The sequence below is a fragment of the Barbatula barbatula genome (assembly GCF_947034865.1).
Source record: "Barbatula barbatula genome assembly, chromosome: 19".
NCBI classification, from domain to species: domain Eukaryota; kingdom Metazoa; phylum Chordata; class Actinopteri; order Cypriniformes; family Nemacheilidae; genus Barbatula; species Barbatula barbatula.
In genome coordinates, this window is record NC_136782.1 from 13,369,798 (window position 1) to 13,386,365 (window position 16,568).

The 16,568-nt window shown below is 44.9% G+C and overlaps 2 protein-coding genes across 2 annotated transcripts in view; one reads left to right on the forward strand and one right to left on the reverse strand.

Moving 5' to 3' along the window:
* zc3h4 (zinc finger CCCH-type containing 4) overlaps nt 1-16,568 on the reverse strand; it is a 20,237-nt gene continuing 3,669 nt past the window's right edge. The window contains exons 2-14 of the mRNA XM_079481235.1: nt 8,228-8,459; nt 7,860-7,967; nt 7,552-7,780; nt 6,754-6,911; nt 6,524-6,620; nt 6,296-6,432; nt 6,115-6,216; nt 5,880-5,991; nt 5,618-5,727; nt 5,103-5,536; nt 4,692-5,014; nt 3,532-3,774; nt 1-2,720 (exon numbers count right to left, since the gene is read on the reverse strand). Of these exons, the coding sequence (XP_079337361.1) occupies nt 1,108-2,720; nt 3,532-3,774; nt 4,692-5,014; nt 5,103-5,536; nt 5,618-5,727; nt 5,880-5,991; nt 6,115-6,216; nt 6,296-6,432; nt 6,524-6,620; nt 6,754-6,911; nt 7,552-7,780; nt 7,860-7,967; nt 8,228-8,459 (3,898 nt within the window). The 3' untranslated portion in view covers nt 1-1,107. The remainder of the gene's footprint in view (nt 2,721-3,531; nt 3,775-4,691; nt 5,015-5,102; nt 5,537-5,617; nt 5,728-5,879; nt 5,992-6,114; nt 6,217-6,295; nt 6,433-6,523; nt 6,621-6,753; nt 6,912-7,551; nt 7,781-7,859; nt 7,968-8,227; nt 8,460-16,568) is intronic.
* The window catches only part of LOC306908759 (uncharacterized protein), a gene marked incomplete at its 3' end in the record, with an annotated part of 7,281 nt that continues 235 nt past the window's right edge, over nt 9,523-16,568 (forward strand). Inside the window, exons 1-2 of the mRNA XM_079481949.1 lie at nt 9,523-9,633; nt 9,919-16,027. Coding sequence (XP_079338075.1) covers nt 10,100-16,027 — 5,928 coding nt within the window. The 5' untranslated portion in view covers nt 9,523-9,633; nt 9,919-10,099. The remainder of the gene's footprint in view (nt 9,634-9,918; nt 16,028-16,568) is intronic.

A 16,568-nucleotide genomic window follows, 5' to 3' on the forward strand; every position in this document is an offset into this window, starting at 1 on the left:
CAATCTGGTATTGCCTTTATTAAATACTTCAAAACTTCACCTACAATTGTTACAAAATGTTACCTTTAGTCGAATATGGACACTTTCAATATACAAAGCCATCATTTTGCAGAGAGGCAATTCAAAACAACAAAGGCTGAAACTTCTGAGCAGTCATTGACACACCGATTTCAGGGAAGCAGTGAGCTTGAATCCTCTTATGTGAACAAAAAATGACATGATATTTCCCAACATTAGCTGTTGCACAATTTAATTCACAAACCAGATGGGAAGAATATGTACTATACACATATGTATATATATTTATATTTTTATAGATATATACACACATTCACAAAACGGTTGAATTTGAACATTACAAAGAAAGAGAAGACTGCTTCAGTATAAAAAATAAATTAAAATGATCTCATGTTACACAAACACAATGAAGAGTCTCTAAACGAACAACTTGATGAATAATGTGGCGTGGCATCGACAGGCTAAACACCAATCTGAAGCATTAGGAATATAAGGGCATCCATACAGACATGAAAAATGAGTTGGCTAATCTAAGCAGAGAGAGAACAAAGCTAAAATTTCTTAAAAGGATCTTTAACCATTGGTGGGCAGCAAATGAAGAGTGCTGGTGAATTAGTTTAGCTCGACTGCAGGTGACAGATGGAGTGGCAGTGAATGAATTCTCCCAGTCACCCCGCTGATCAGGTCGAGAAATAAATTGACCAGTCATCTCACAAACCATACTTATGATTGAAGTCAAGTAGAATTATGGGAGGGGTGAGTGGGTCATAATCCAACAAACCTGTTTGGTATAGGTTGATGAAAATGTAAAACCAAAATTACTTCAGTATATCTTGATGTATACACCCATAGAGGTCCTTAAAATGAACATTTTATTTAAACATTTCCCATTTTGTTTTAAAATAGACATTTAGCTTTCATTTCCCATTATCACTAGTCCAGTCACAATCCCTCCCAAACCCAACCGTCCAATAGACATCTTTATGTAAATACTGTGGGGTGTGGTATATGACCTGCAAGGGCTGGTTATTTCAGAAAACCGCATGCTAAAGTCCTTAGCGGTTCCCGATGACAATGTAGTAGTACGGGTTACTGGCAAAACGGTGATGCTGTGGGGTCAAAGCCTTTGAAAACGTCTTTTAAAGAGGCATTGTCCTGTTCGGTCACATCGGGCTGGGCGGGGCTATTGCCACCGAACGGGCTGCCGGTGCCACTGGGTTTGCCAACCTGCTTTACCATAGTGAACAGTGTGGATACAGGAAGGTTGTGGACCCCCGCGGGCTGTTCTGTAGCCCCAACAGGACCCTGACCAGCTGCGGATGGGCCGCCTGTTGCAGGAGCCCCACCTGCTGCACCTGCATTGGGCGAGGGAGAAGGTTTGGGTCGTGGGCGGTTGTAGCTGTTGTAGCGGTCTGTAGTCTGCTCAGTAGTGCTCTTCTCAGGTTCCGGCTGGTCCAGTGCAGACTTGCGCACAAATAGCGGCTCCTTTGCCTTGGGTTTAGTTGTCTGACTTTCGCTTGACTTGGGCTCAGGGGGAAGACTAGCGACCTCCGAGCCATCGGCTTTGTCTGTCCCCTGAGTCCGTGGGTCATACAGACTAATGCCACTCAGCACACTGCTGCTGCCACTACCTCCACCACCCACAGCACTTCGAACAGATCCTCCCGCCGATAGCAGCCTTGGATCGTATGGTGCAATGGTTGGTGAGGATGAGGATGGGGATAAAGAGGCTGCCGGGGGAGAGAGTTGCGGGGCAGGTGGTTCTGAGGTGGATTTAAGGGCAGATTTTTGTGGCTGGAGTCGGGGGTCGGTGGTGACTTTTCGTGCCATGCGTGGGTCAATGGGCTTCTCAGCAGAAGCGGACGGAGGCGATGAGATTCCTACAGGAGCTGCTTGAGCAGGGCTGGATGACGTGGCGTTGACAGTTTTGAGGATGCGTGAGAGCAGCTCAAAGTCTGGGAGGGATGAGGAGGGCTGATTAGACTGCTCGGAAGCAGCAGCAGCAGCAGCAGCAGGAGGTGGGATCGAAGGGGGAGGGGCTGAGTGGTGTTGAGGTGGGGTGCGGGACAATCGAGGATCCATGGCAGTAACAGGAGGGATGCCAGGGGGAAGTGGGAGTAAATCCGGTTTGGGAATGGGGATAGGGATAAGGTCTTCGGGATTCCACAGAACCGCCTTGGAAAATGAAGGCTTGTGAAGGACTACATCTTTTTTGATGTGGCTGAACTGCTGTAGTTGTAAGCGGGGATCACGCAGTGCCATGCCCATTAAAGGATCGAGGGGGATAGGAACAGGCTTGTCCCTTAGCATCCTCTCCCCCTCCTCTTCCTCATTGCTAGGTGGGGTGGTCAGGGGTGGGGGTTTGTACACAAGAGGATTCTCTGGTTTAGGTGGGTGTGTGGGTGCATGCCGAGCAAGACGAGGATCTGAAGGGGTGGGGGATAGAGAAGATGATGGACTGGCATCAGGAGCCTGAGAAGAGTCTGCAGTCCTGGATAAACGTGGGTCTCGTGCCAGCCGGGGATCTGCCGGTCGGCTGGGAGTTGGTGCAGGCTGAGATTTCTGCAGACGAGGATCGCTAGGAGCTGCGTCAGGTTTGGGGGGGCCTTGGGTCTGGGTTTGCTGGCGCAAGGTTTTGAGAATGGATGTGACACTGCCCCCACCATCCTCATCTTCGCTGGAATACCAGTTTGCTGAATCACCTGTTTAAAAAATTATAATTGACAGAGATCAGAGATAACAGACCCATCTGTAACAGATTACAATAAGATTGTATTTGTTAACATTAATAACATGAACTAACAATGAACAATTTGGTTTTTTATATATATGAATCTTGTTTATGTTAGTTAATTTCAATACAACTATTCATGTTAGTACACTGTCCATAGAGACATTAGATATCAAAATATCTTAGTAAATGCTGAAGTTAACATTAAAAAATAAGATTTATAAATACTGTAGAAGTATCGTTCACTGTTAGTTCATGTTAGCTAATGCACTACCTAATAATGCAAAAACATCAGTAAAGCTAAACTCAATGCTAAGAAAGCACCATCTAGTGGAGGGAAATATTTTGTGTGGTGAGATTGCACAATCCCAGCCTAGAGGATGTTTACATGAGTTTCTGGGCAGGGTCAGGCTCTGAGGAAACCTTGAGATGTTTCCTTCCCAGAAATAGCTCTGGCAACATGTATGTCAGCACTTTTAAAACTAGCTATTTATATGTATATAAATCAAGGGAAAGATATAGTTATAACATCATACTTTCTTTGTATGTTTATTTTAACAGTCCTATATGAAGGCTTAACTTGTTGTTTTTAGATGAAACATACAATGTGGGATGCAAAATTATATTTTATAATCTTGTAATACAAACTTTTCCTATTTAAATTTATTTTTACAATAATTGAGTCATTCTCGCTTTCATAGCTGACTTTTCCACCCAGTTGCATGTTATGATACTGGAGCAAATGCATCCAGGGCAGGTTAATGAGAGCAGTTCAGAAGTACCTTCATTCTCTCTCTCTGCTCCTCCACATTCAGCCAGCCTCCTGGCTCTCTCCTCATCCTCCTGCTGTTTTTGCTGGAGTCTCATGAACAGCACACGCTGTGCTGGAGGCAAAAAATCTGGCACTGCCATTCCAGACTGATTAGAAGGGCCAACATTAGCTGGGCCCTCTATGCCGCCAGAGTTCTGGTTCCCAGACGGCTGATCATTGAAGCTTCCACCGCTTGGTCCTTGAAAGTTGTCACCTGTGCAGATGTGAAAAATTATGCTGAATATTAATATGTGGTTTTAGGAATAAAACTAGCATAAAACACAAGAGAGATGTTCCCATAACTCCACTGGTAGAGCATGACAACTTGTCAAGCTTCAACAACATGTGAATAGATCCTCCAACTGTAAATGAGACCTTACCTGCGACCTCACTCGGACAAAACATAATTTGACTTTTTAGACAAAAAAAATCAACATGAAAAAACCAAGAATATTGCTTTTAACTATTGACGGATGTTCCGTATATCCCTTGTCGTTAGGAAAGAATATTGCCGTTTTATTCTAAATCTGTTTATTAATTTGAATGCCATGAATGCCAACGCCTGTAAAACCGCATTTTTTCATTTTAAGAATATATCTAAACTATGTCATAAACTGTCATTAAAAGCATGAATTAGCTTCTCTGCATCTTATAATGACATCAAGACTAGATTATTGTATGCACTATTAGATGGCTGCACTGTGGCCTATTACAAAAATCTCATTCTAGTTCAAAACGCAGCAGCTCGAGTTCTTACACGATGGATGTATTAATATAACTTTAAAATGTAGCATCTTGCTTAATTTATTTATTACTACATATGGGAATGTATTTGTCCATATAATACTTTAAACTGTGTTTCTCCTTTATCTTAAATGAGTGATAACCACGCTGTGTGTGTGCGCGTGCTTTGCATCTGTATTTTGTGCTCTGTGTGTGTGTGGAGTTGTGTTTTATGCATGTGGGTGTCTATGAACCTTAGTGCGTATCTGTTTTCTGTGTGTGCTCACTTTTTCTGTTTTTACTTGTATAACTTTGATAGTTTGCTTATAGTCAATGTTTCATGTACAGCTGCTTTGTGAAAATGAAAATTGTAAAAAGCGCTATATAAATAAAGTTGACTTGACTTACCATCTCCTTCACTGCCATCCATTGTCATGGCTTGCTGCTGCTGCTGATAAAAATTATCATAGAAGTTGGCACCGGATCCACCACCTGGAGGCATCATTCCCTGGTTTGGCGGTCTGTCTCCATGGCCAAAGTTCTGCATCATTGGCGGTCCTAATGGAGGGCCTTGATTCATGTTAGATGGACCCATGGGAGGCATCTCATGAGGACCACCTGGACCCATGTGTCCTGGTGGTGGTACACCAGGAAATCGAGGTGGGGGCACACCTGGGGGACACACAGGAGGGCCCTGAGCTCCTGTAGGAGCAGCACCAGGACCTGGTCCTCTGTAAAAAGTGCAACAATGTATCAATATTTTCTGTGACTAATTATTCAATCAAAATGGTTTGAAGACACAGAAAAATAAAAACTAACCTGACACCCAGCTTTTGCGCAAGCTGTCCTGTGGGCTTTACCACAATCTCAAATAAAGAGGGGATCTTCTTTCCAGCATTTCCTCCACAAGCAGGTGGTGGACCCATAGGTGGAGGAGGTCCATTGGGGTTTGGTGGCCCCTGGAAGGTGCCTCCATCAGGGCAGGGAGGAGGAGGACCAGGGCAGGGTCCAGGACCAGGTCCAGGACCAGGGCCTGGAGCCGGTGGACCACTAGGGGGCATATTATTATTACGTGGCGGGGCAGCCATTCCAAAATCTATTGGTGTGGAGGAATCTCCTGGAGAGGGTCTTGGTGGAGTTGGAAGAAGTCCAACACCGGGAGGAGGTTTTGGAAGAGGGTTTATTCCTTGCTTTTTGAGTTCCTCCACCTCTTTCTCATCCTCGGCACCTGCTTCCGCATCTTCCGCCAACATCTTTATTACAAAATACAGCTATTAATCATAAATGAAAATCACAAAAACGCAACTGCATTAATAATGCTTTGTGATGATTACCTTATCCAGCAACTCTTGAGTATCTTCTGTTAGGACATCATGGGAGAACATGCACTCCTCACCATTCACACAGTTGCCTGTGGTATGGAAAAGCTTGCAAGGGAAATCACGTGCAGTGGTGTCAAGGAATTATTTCAACATATGAAAATGTACTTTTGTAAAGTAAAAGACTTTCGCCTCTACCATAAAACCTTATATAGACTATAAGCAACAAAGAATGCTTCAATGACAGTACTCAGCAGGTTAATGATATGAAGGATATCATGCATGTAAGGGCAGTTTTCCGCCCGTGCACAAAAGCCAGTGATGTAGAATTTGCAAAGTTCTTTCTTCTTAGGCAGCTCAATGTCATGACTGAAGTTACAGTGGTCACCCTGATGATTGAATGACAGCAGTTAGTAAGAAATAATAATACAAAACGAAAAAATAACACACTATACCTTCAATGCAAACAATTTAATCTATAACATATTTTAAACCTATATGACTGTATTTACCCATGTACAGCGTCCCTCTATGTAGTATTTACAGATGGCTTTGCCCTTCTTATCCGGCCCATGTTTCTCCTGCTCATTTCTCCTTGGGCCTCCACCTCCATCCTAAAAAAATTTGTTCAGATGTTAATTTAAGCGATGGAAGTTGGTTTTGTTGGGTGATCAAGTTGTCAACTGATCTTACCCCTGTGTCCATATCGCCAATGTTTTCTTCATCAGGACCCTGATCTCCTCCTCGTCCCCTACCTCGATTTCTCCCTCTGCCTCGGTTCATGCCTCGACCTCCCTTCCCTCGCCCACGACCTCGTCCACCTTTTCCACCTGAATAAAACAAATGATGTTCAATTTAGTACCACTCTATATAATCTTCATGGGTTTGTGTTTCTAGATTTATAAGTGAAATAGAACTCACCACGCCCTCTGTCTTTTGACTTCCTGTACTGGTTAAGTTCTTTTGAGTAGTCATCATAATCGACTTCTCCCATGTTATCATAGTCATCATCTCCATACTGTGGAGACAAGAAATGATTAGTAAAAGACAAAGCAACTATGCATTAACATTTATAAACTAAATAATATTGAAGTTATAAAGATAGTATTGCGACATGCTAATAAAAGTATAATTAGTAAAATAGGACCCACCTCCATGTCATCATACATTCCATCTCCGTCGTCATTGTCTCCTCCCATTTTGCCCCGTCCTCTTCCTCTGCCGCCTCCTCCTCCTCCTCCTCTTCCACCACGGCCTCTCATCCCTCCTCTGCCGCGGACTCTCTGGTTCCTCATTCGGTTTTTACCACCTGTGTTATAGAAATTAGGCTCAGCACAGGTATAAAAAAAACAAAGGGCCCTATTGTAACGATCTAAGCACATGGTCTAAAGCGCACAGTGCTGGTGCACTCAGGGTGTGTCCGAATTCACTTTTGCCAGTTTAACCACGGGAAAGCGGTCTGCACGCCCGGTCGCATGGTCTAAACGGGTTGTCCCGATTATCTTAATGAGTAATGGGTGTTTTTGGCAGTAATGTGCAGTAAACCAATCTCATGTCTCATTTCCTTTAAGAGCCAGTTGTGCTCGCGCCATGGCGGATTCGCTATTTACACAGCGAAATTTGCAAGATCAAATACTGAACACTTCTCCAGAGAGAAAACGCATCTGCTTGTCCATGAGGTTAACCATGTGCCTGAAAACACCAATTTTTTTAGACCATCACTCAACAACGGACGCACAAATGAGCGCCAATGCAATTGCTATTTAAACAACGCGGCGCAGGACAGGAAAACGTGAATTGCGTCGGGCTGAAACTAGCAAAAACCATTGCGCCGAGTGTACGATAGGGCCTGGAAAGTCCAGTACGAGTTTAACACACAAGGCAAAGGTCTGAGTAGACACTACAGATACTATACATCACTGTCAAGCTGTTACCAAAATTATGCTTGCCTCTGCCACGTGGACCACCGACAACCTCTTTGGCCTTGCGGTATTGGTTCAGTTCCTTGGCGAAGTCATCATAGTCATCATCAACCATCTCCTCATCCTCTTCACCTTCGTAGTTTTCCTCTTCATAGTCATCATAGCCCCCATAGGCCTGTTTGTCCATCTTCATATAGCTGCCTTTCTTTGGCATAGGACCTCCGTGACCAGAAGCGGGTGGGAAACCCCCCTGAGACTACAAAGCATAGAATAGGATTAAAACAAGACTGGCTGGTAGCTGTAGGAACTTCTTGTGTGATTTGACATGTACTTACAGCGGGAGGATACTGAGGGCTGTATTCCCTGTATTTTCTCTTTTCGCTGGGACTGTAATCTGATTCATCACTGTAGTCTGAGTGGTCATCACTGGAGGATGCATGGCGCTATATTGCAAACAAATACAAAGGTCACTTTTAATATAAATAATATTTACATTATTACTACATTTAAACTTAATCTATTTTGTTCTTTTGTGTTATTTATATGGAATAGTATTGTGACGCTATTGAAAAAACTATTACTTGATTCCAACCTGCCCAGAACAGCAAGTGTATAGATGTTTTAGGGTAACCCATTTAATGGCACAGTAAAGACACACTTTAGCGCCTAGACATAATTAAAACATTAACATGCACAATCTCACCTTGTGCTTTGATTTGCGCTTTTTCTTGGCTCTCCTTTTTTCTTTTTCCCTGTCTCTCTCCCTCTTTCTCTTCTTTCTGCGGCGATGTGACTTTTCGTCATCTGATTCACTGGCATGTCGCTCCTTGCTGCGACGGGGCTTTTCTTGGGGTTCAGCTCCCTCACCGCTGGGCACCTCTGCCTCTCCACCATCATCCTCCAACTCGCCTTCTTCCAGTTCTCCATCTTCCTGCCTGTTTAACATTAACAGCCAAAACATCACAACTCTGAACTGGACTATGCACATGTTTTAATTGATAAATTGGATGTAAAAATAACTAAAACGTTATGGATACTAATTTATGAGACGTGATAAAGGTGAGACAGCTATAGAAAGTGTGGAAGGAAGTGTTCTTGGAGTAGGTTTTAAATTAACTGTCTTTATGTATTATAGTTTAACATGTTAAAATATTATTTTTAAAGCCTCTGAAATTATTTTAGATAACAAAATGCAAAAAATGTGGCCGGGAGGTGGGTAGTTTGCATCCCTAAAGTGAAGCCAGCTCGACACCATACAGCTGAATACTAGTGACCCTCTGTTTCGAATCACTTTGTCCCAGAATAATGTAAGAAGAAATCATAATAAATCTTTATTATATCAAAATAAATATTCCTTAATGGCAAGTAAACGTCAAAATTATGATTCTGGCTCAATACAATCTTTTGAGATTTAAGAGGTTAATTGTAAGATTATATTTAGGACAAGTTTTTTTACGAGAATTTGAATTTTCTCCTAAGGCTAATCTTGAGAACATTTTTAAGAACTCTCGATAATTTTTTTACGGGAATACACCCTTACATTAAACTAAATTTTTTTATGAATTTAACAAAGAATTTTCGTCTTAAGAATGTTTTGTGATTCCCGGCTTTCAAAGTAGGTCTACAATACTGATTCTGACACAACTGTTTCTCTGGCCTTGCTATTAACAATTCTTTATTAATTTGTCATGATGACAGTGCAGATAACTGAGAAAAAGAAGCCCTCTCTTAACATTATTTCATTTGCAAAGTTAACATTGAGCATATAGTCAAACTGTTACAGACAAAAAGACCTCTTTATCAACAGGGCTGTCAATCTTCAGACGCAATGATGCAATAAGTCTAGGTGTTCTGTTCTTATCATATTACAGTAGAATTTAAATAAGCATTTCAGTATTCTAATGTGTTTTCCGGGAATATGCATTTTGTACGTGTTTATATTCAGGTTACGTTCACTTTAAGATCGCGCTGTTTGGATTGTGCTATCGCGTTATCCGTAGGTCAGAAGTGAACACTCACGCACTTCATGCGCATTTCTGCGTTTTCCTCCTGTGTTTTAAAATCACGGTGCTTCTTATCTGTTTTCTCATGTCTGACGTAGCATCGTCGGTATGTATACTTTGTTTGTGAAATTATTTGGAAGAATTATTTGATATTTCTGCCTATTATTTTAAGTTCGTAAAGTGTAATCTGAGGATGGTTTGGATGCACGTCGGCGATGTATATGCTAGCTCTCACGTGTTCTTTGTTAGCGAGCTGCACGGTAAAAGTGTTATAATGTCTTGAATGTATTTACATGTATTTCTTGTTAGTTTAAAAACGAACTTTGACTACAGTAATTGTACAATTTGCTATTTTTCACGTAATTCGTCATTGCTCCTTTGTGTGTTACAGTTTCACTATTTTCCTTGTAACTCCAATAAACCTGTGGAACTAAGAATTAATCTTCAGAGTCTTGGTGTTGGGAAAAAGTTTAGCTGGCTGTCAGGATATTAAGCAAACATATCGAGGACGGCACAGTGAAACGACGACTATCAAGCAAGCGAGATATAGCAAAGTTGGAAGCTACCCAAACATGTCTGCACACGCATCCAGTGGACGATCGATGGACCATACTCTGCAGTCAAGTGCTACTGGAGCAGCGCGCGCCACAGAGCTACAGGCTAAAGAAGAGAGTTCACATGGAAATATAGCAGCACAGGAGAACCCATGCAGTGCATCAATAAGGACACGCTCGCAAGTATGTTGTTCCATGAGATCCAGTTCATCATCAGTGGGGTCTGCAGCTGTCAGAGCAAGAGCGAGGGCCGAAGCAGCAAAGGCACGGCTATGCTATGCTGAAGAGGAAGCAAATCTGAGGCTACAACAAGCTAAGTTGGATGTGTCTATAGAAATGCTAAAACATCAAAAAGAGACAGCAGCAGCCATTGCTGAAGCAGAGGCGTTTGAAGCTGCTGCTGAATTAAAGAGTGAGAAACATAGTTGTGACCTGAGCAAAGACACTGTTCCTTTAGAAGCCTCGCAACGTACAAAGCAGTATGTGCTTGATCAACTAAAAGAAAGGGATTCAGAACTTAAGTCATGTGAACACGGTGACACTCCAGCAAAGGCAGAGCCGGTCACCAACCACAACGTGTCACCTCCACCACTAAAGCCTGAAGCCAGTCCCTTCTATCCGCACCAGAACAATAGTGCTCCACATCATCTCATCTCACAGCAGCCTTACATCAGCACATACGAGGAAAGCCAAAAGCCATTCAGAAGGACATCTGGAGACGTTCGTCTACCTCACTTCAAGTCCAATGGTGAGCATGCTTGGCCTACACACCACTTTAGACCACAAAAGCACGACACTCAGCCTCCTCTCGCACACCATGCCATACGGCCAGACTCCTATGAATGCAGCTCATACATAAATGATGGCGGCTCACACATAAATGACTTTGTCAGGTATCTAGCCCGCCGTGAGCTTGTGGCTACAGGCTTGCTTCAATTCAACGACAAACCTCAAAACTACAGAGCATGGAAGCGTTCTTTTTTGGCTGCCATCAGAGGCCTTAACCTGGGACCGAGTGAGGAGATGGATCTTTTGCTAAAGTGGCTCGGAAAGGAGTCAGCTGAGCATATAGAGCAGATAAGAGCAATACACATCAATCGGCCAGAAGCAGGACTCGCCATGGCATGGGAAAGACTAGAGCTAACATATGGCTCAGCTGAAGCAGTAGAAAATTCTCTGTTCAAACGCATTGACAGCTTTACAAAAATAATAAACCGAGATGGAGCTAAGCTGACAAAGCTGGGTGATCTACTAATGGAATTGCAGGCCGCTAAGGCTGAAGGAGACTTACCAGGCCTGGCTTTCCTTGACACTGCGAGAGGCGTCAACCCGATCGTACAAAAACTCCCGTTTCGTCTCCAGGAGAAGTGGGTGATAGCTGGTGCAGCCTACAAGCATCAAAACCAAGTGAGCTATCCCCCCTTTTGCTTCTTTGTTGATTTTGTCATCCAGCAGGCTCGCATTGCCAATGATCCAAGCTTCAGCCTCATCACCAACACAGATACAGCCCCCAAGACAGAGAAGACAGTGTGGAAGCCGAATAGACAGCGGGAAATCTCCGTCCACAAGACCGATGTATCACCCAGAACCACATCTGACATGGACGAGCCTCTAACAAAATCTGACGACAGCGAAAGACTGTGTTTGTTGCATAAAAAGCCACACCCTCTCCGTAAGTGCCGGGCGTTCAGAGAGAAGCCCATTGACGAGCGCAAAACATTCCTCAAAGAAAACAATGTGTGCTTTAAATGTCTGTCTTCCTCGTCTCACATAGCAAAGAATTGCAAATTCAATGTCCAGTGTTTTGAATGTAAGAGCAACAGGCACAACACCGCGCTCCACCCTGGACCCGCACCCTGGCAGCAGGAGGATGGCCCTGCTGAGCACGGCGGGGAGGGAGATGAAGCTTCAGCGCAGTCTCAGGTAACCAACAAATGCACGAAAGTCTGCGGAGGTGAACTCACAGACCGCTCCTGCTCGAAAATATGCCTTGTTAAAGTGTTCCCAGCTGGCCATAGAGGAAAAGCTGTGACGTTGTACGCTGTCATGGACGAGCAAAGCAATAGGTCACTGGCTCGCTCACAGTTCTTCGAAATGTTCCATGACCAAAGTGCTAGTGCTCCTTACACACTGAGAACATGTGCTGGAGTGAAGCAATCAGCAGGCAGAAGGGCCAGTGGCTATGAAGTGGAGTCTCTAGATGGAGCTGTTCGCATCCCGTTGCCAAGCCTCATAGAATGTAACGACATACCGAATAACAGAGAGGAGATTCCAACCCCCGAAGTAGCTCTTCATCATGCTCATCTAAGGTCAGTTGCTCACCTCATCCCAGACATTGATCCGCAAGCCCCTATCATGCTTCTCTTAGGACGGGACATTATCAGAGTGCATAAAGTCCGCAAACAGGTGAATGGCCCTCACAACCTGCCTTACGCACAGAAGTTAGACCTGGGGTGGGTCATTGTAGGAAATGTGTGCCTAGGTAATGTTCACAGGCCATTGACAATTAGCACGTTCCACACGAACACCACAGAGCTGCAACGCCCCACTCTCTTTGACGCATGCCCCAATGTGTTCCATGTGAAAGAGAGGTTCAGTGACACCCAAGCCACAAGTGAGCCTCCAGCATATCCTGAGGACCAGCCTATCTGCGAAACCGACCACCTTGGATGCACAGTGTTCAGGCTGACCAAGGATGACAACCAGGTGGCTCCCTCCATTCAAGATACAAAGTTCATGGAGATAATGGCTCAGGGACTGCGAAAAGACTCAAATAGCAGTTGGGTGGCACCATTACCATTCAAGAGCCCACGGCCACGGCTCCCAGACAACAGGCTACAGGCACTGAGGCGTCTCATGTCTCTCAAACGTAACTTTGAAAAAAAACCTGAGATGAGAGACCACTTTCTCTCCTTCATGGGCAACATGTTTCGGAACGGTCATGCAGAGTTAGCCCCCCCTCTCAACCCGGATGAAGAAAGGTGGTACTTACCAACATTCGGGGTGTATCATCCGAAAAAACCCAAGAAAATCCGGGTGGTATTCGATTCCAGTGCCCAATATAACGGTGTATCACTCAACAACGTCCTGTTAACAGGACCTGACCTTAATAACACACTACTGGGAGTGCTGATTCGGTTCAGAAGAGAGGCCATCGCAGTCACAGCCGACATAGAACAGATGTTCTATTGCTTTCGGGTAAAAGAAACAGACCGTGACTACTTGCGTTTTCTCTGGTTCGAGAATAATGACCTCTCAAAGGCCATCGTGGATTACCGCATGAATGTCCACGTCTTCGGCAACAGCCCATCACCTGCAGTGGCTATTCATGGTCTACACAAGTCTGTCCAAGGCAACCAATTCCACGTCGACCCAGATGTGCAGCACTTTGTGTTGCATGACTTCTATGTCGACGATGGACTGAAGTCCCTGCCCACAGCTCAAGATGCTATTAGCCTGTTGAAAAGGACACAGGATGTCCTCTCCAAGTCAAACCTGAGACTTCACAAGATTGCAGCGAACAACAAAGAGGTCATGGACTCCTTTCCATCCAGTGACCATGCGAGTGACCTCAAAGACCTTGACCTCGACGCAGACGTGCTGCCGATGCAGCGCAGCCTCGGGCTTGACTGGAATCTCAAGACAGACTGTTTTCTTTTTAATGTCTCCAGTGAGACCAAGCCTTACACACGGCGGGGTGTCTTGTCCACTATCAATAGCCTCTATGACCCACTTGGATTCGTTGCGCCCGTCACAGTCCAAGGCAAGGCTATCCTGCGAGAGCTCACGACGGAGAACGGTGACTGGGATGCGCCCTTACCTCCTTCCATGGAAGAAGCCTGGACGTCATGGAAAGCCTCTCTGTCCGAGCTCGCTGAGCTTTCCATCCCAAGGCGCTACACAGAAGCCTCACCATCCGCAGCGGTAAGAAGAGAACTGTGTGTGTTCTGTGATGCGTCAGTCAAAGCTATCGGTGCTGTGTGCTACCTGAAAGTGACAGACAGTAATGGCAACAACCAGATTGGATTTGTAATGGGAAAAGCCAAGCTGGCCCCCCGCCCTGAACACACAGTACCAAGACTTGAACTCTGCGCGGCTGTGCTTGCTGTTGAGTTAGCAGACCTGGTCTCAGCAGAACTAGACCTACAGCTTGATGCCGTAACGTACTACTCGGACAGTAAAGTAGTCCTGGGCTATATTTGCAATGAGACCAGGCGCTTTTATGTCTATGTCAGCAACCGAGTGTTACGCATCAGAAAATCCTGTCGTCCAGACCAGTGGCATTACGTGCCTACAGACATGAACCCTGCAGATCACGCAACACGTTCAGTCCCTGCTAGCCAATTGAAACACTCCAACTGGTTTAGTGGGCCCAAATTTCTCTCCAAGCCGGAGCCCAGTATCTCTGAAAGCACTTATGGCCTTGTTGACCCGAGCTCAGACCCAGATATCCGCCCTTTGGTGTCTGCCTTAAGCACTGCAGCCTCAAACCAGCAACTGGATTCACAACGCTTTGCAAAGTTCTCTACCTGGAAGTCCTTAACTCGTGCATTCACTCGCCTCATTCACATAGCCTGTCATTTCAAGACAGCTCACAGAGAGAACAGTGCATGCGAGGGCTGGCATTACTGTAAAGCTGAATTCACAGTTGAGGAATCAGAGAAAGCGTCAGCTGTAATCATCCAAGCAGTTCAAAAGGAAGTCTACAGTCAAGAGATAAAGTGCATTCAAAAACATGAAAGGATGCCAAAAACGAGCCCTCTCAGAAATCTGGACCCGTTCATTGACACACTCGGCCTTCTCAGAGTGGGAGGCCGACTTCATTATTCAAGTGTCGATCAGAACGAAAAGACTCCCCTGATTATTCCTGGCCAGCATCACATCGCCACTTTGCTTATCAAACACCACCACAAGCAGGTCCAGCATCAAGGCCGTCACTTTACTGAAGGGGCGGTCCGTTCAGCTGGCCTTTGGATAGTTGGAGGGAAGAAAAGAGTGAGCAGCATCATTTACCAATGCATAACATGCAGAAGGCTCAGAGCTCCACTCAGTATCCAGAGAATGGCTAACCTGCCAGCCGATCGTCTTTCAACAGATCCTCCATTCTCTAATGTAGGTCTTGATGTGTTCGGCCCATGGAACGTCTCCTCACGCAGAACCAGAGGTGGCTGCGCTCAAAGTAAAAGGTGGGCAGTTATATTTACGTGCATGAGCATAAGAGCTGTGCACATTGAAGTCATAGAATCCCTCGACACCTCTAGCTTCATCAACGCGCTACGGCGCTTCCTTTCTATGCGTGGGCCGGTCAAAAACATTCGTTCCGACCGCGGCACGAACTTCATTGGTGCCTGTAAGGAACTGAAGATAGCCTCAAACATTGACAGCACTGCCGTAAAGACTTACCTCTCAGACAAGGGTTGCATCTGGTCTTTTAATCCCCCTCATGCATCCCATTGGGGTGGATCATGGGAGAGAATGATAGGGCTGGCAAGGAGGATTCTGGACGCAATGTTCCTCCAGCTGAAAGACAAGCTCACCCACGAAGTGCTGGTTACTTTCATGGCAGAAGTCGCAGCTATCATCAACGCCAGGCCACTTGTTCCAGTGACTATGGACCCTGATGACTCGTTCATACTCACGCCAGCTGCTCTTCTCACACAAAAGCCGAACTATGTGCCTGCTCCTGCCGGTGAGTTTGGAGTTGCAGACCTCTACAAGTCCCAGTGGAGGCAGGTTCAGCAGCTGTCCAACACCTTCTGGGACCGCTGGAGGAAACAATTCCTCCCAACACTGCAGGCCCGCAAGAAATGGCAGTCCACTCAGCCAAACATTCAGCCTGGAAGCGTTGTTCTCCTTAAGAACAGCCAAGCGCCTAGAAATGAATGGCCTCTTGGATTGATTACTCAGGCCTTCTCTAGCAAAGATGGGAAAGTACGCCAGGTTGAGGTAAAGATCATCAAACCAGGCGGGACTAGCCTCTTTCTCAGGCCAGTCAATGAAATTGTTCTCCTTCTACCTCCTGAGGTATAGTAAATGGACTGTGGGGTGACGTGTGTCCACGTCAGACGGGGAGTGTTCTGTTCTTATCATATTACAGTAGAATTTAAATAAGCATTTCAGTATTCTAATGTGTTTTCCGGGAATATGCATTTTGTACGTGTTTATATTCAGGTTACGTTCACTTTAAGATCGCGCTGTTTGGATTGTGCTATCGCGTTATCCGTAGGTCAGAAGTGAACACTCACGCACTTCATGCGCATTTCTGCGTTTTCCTCCTGTGTTTTAAAATCACGGTGCTTCTTATCTGTTTTCTCATGTCTGACGTAGCATCGTCGGTATGTATACTTTGTTTGTGAAATTATTTGGAAGAATTATTTGATATTTCTGCCTATTATTTTAAGTTCGTAAAGTGTAATCTGAGGATGGTTTGGATGCACGTCGGCGATGTATATGCTAGCTCTCACGTGTTCTTTGTTAGCGAGCTGCA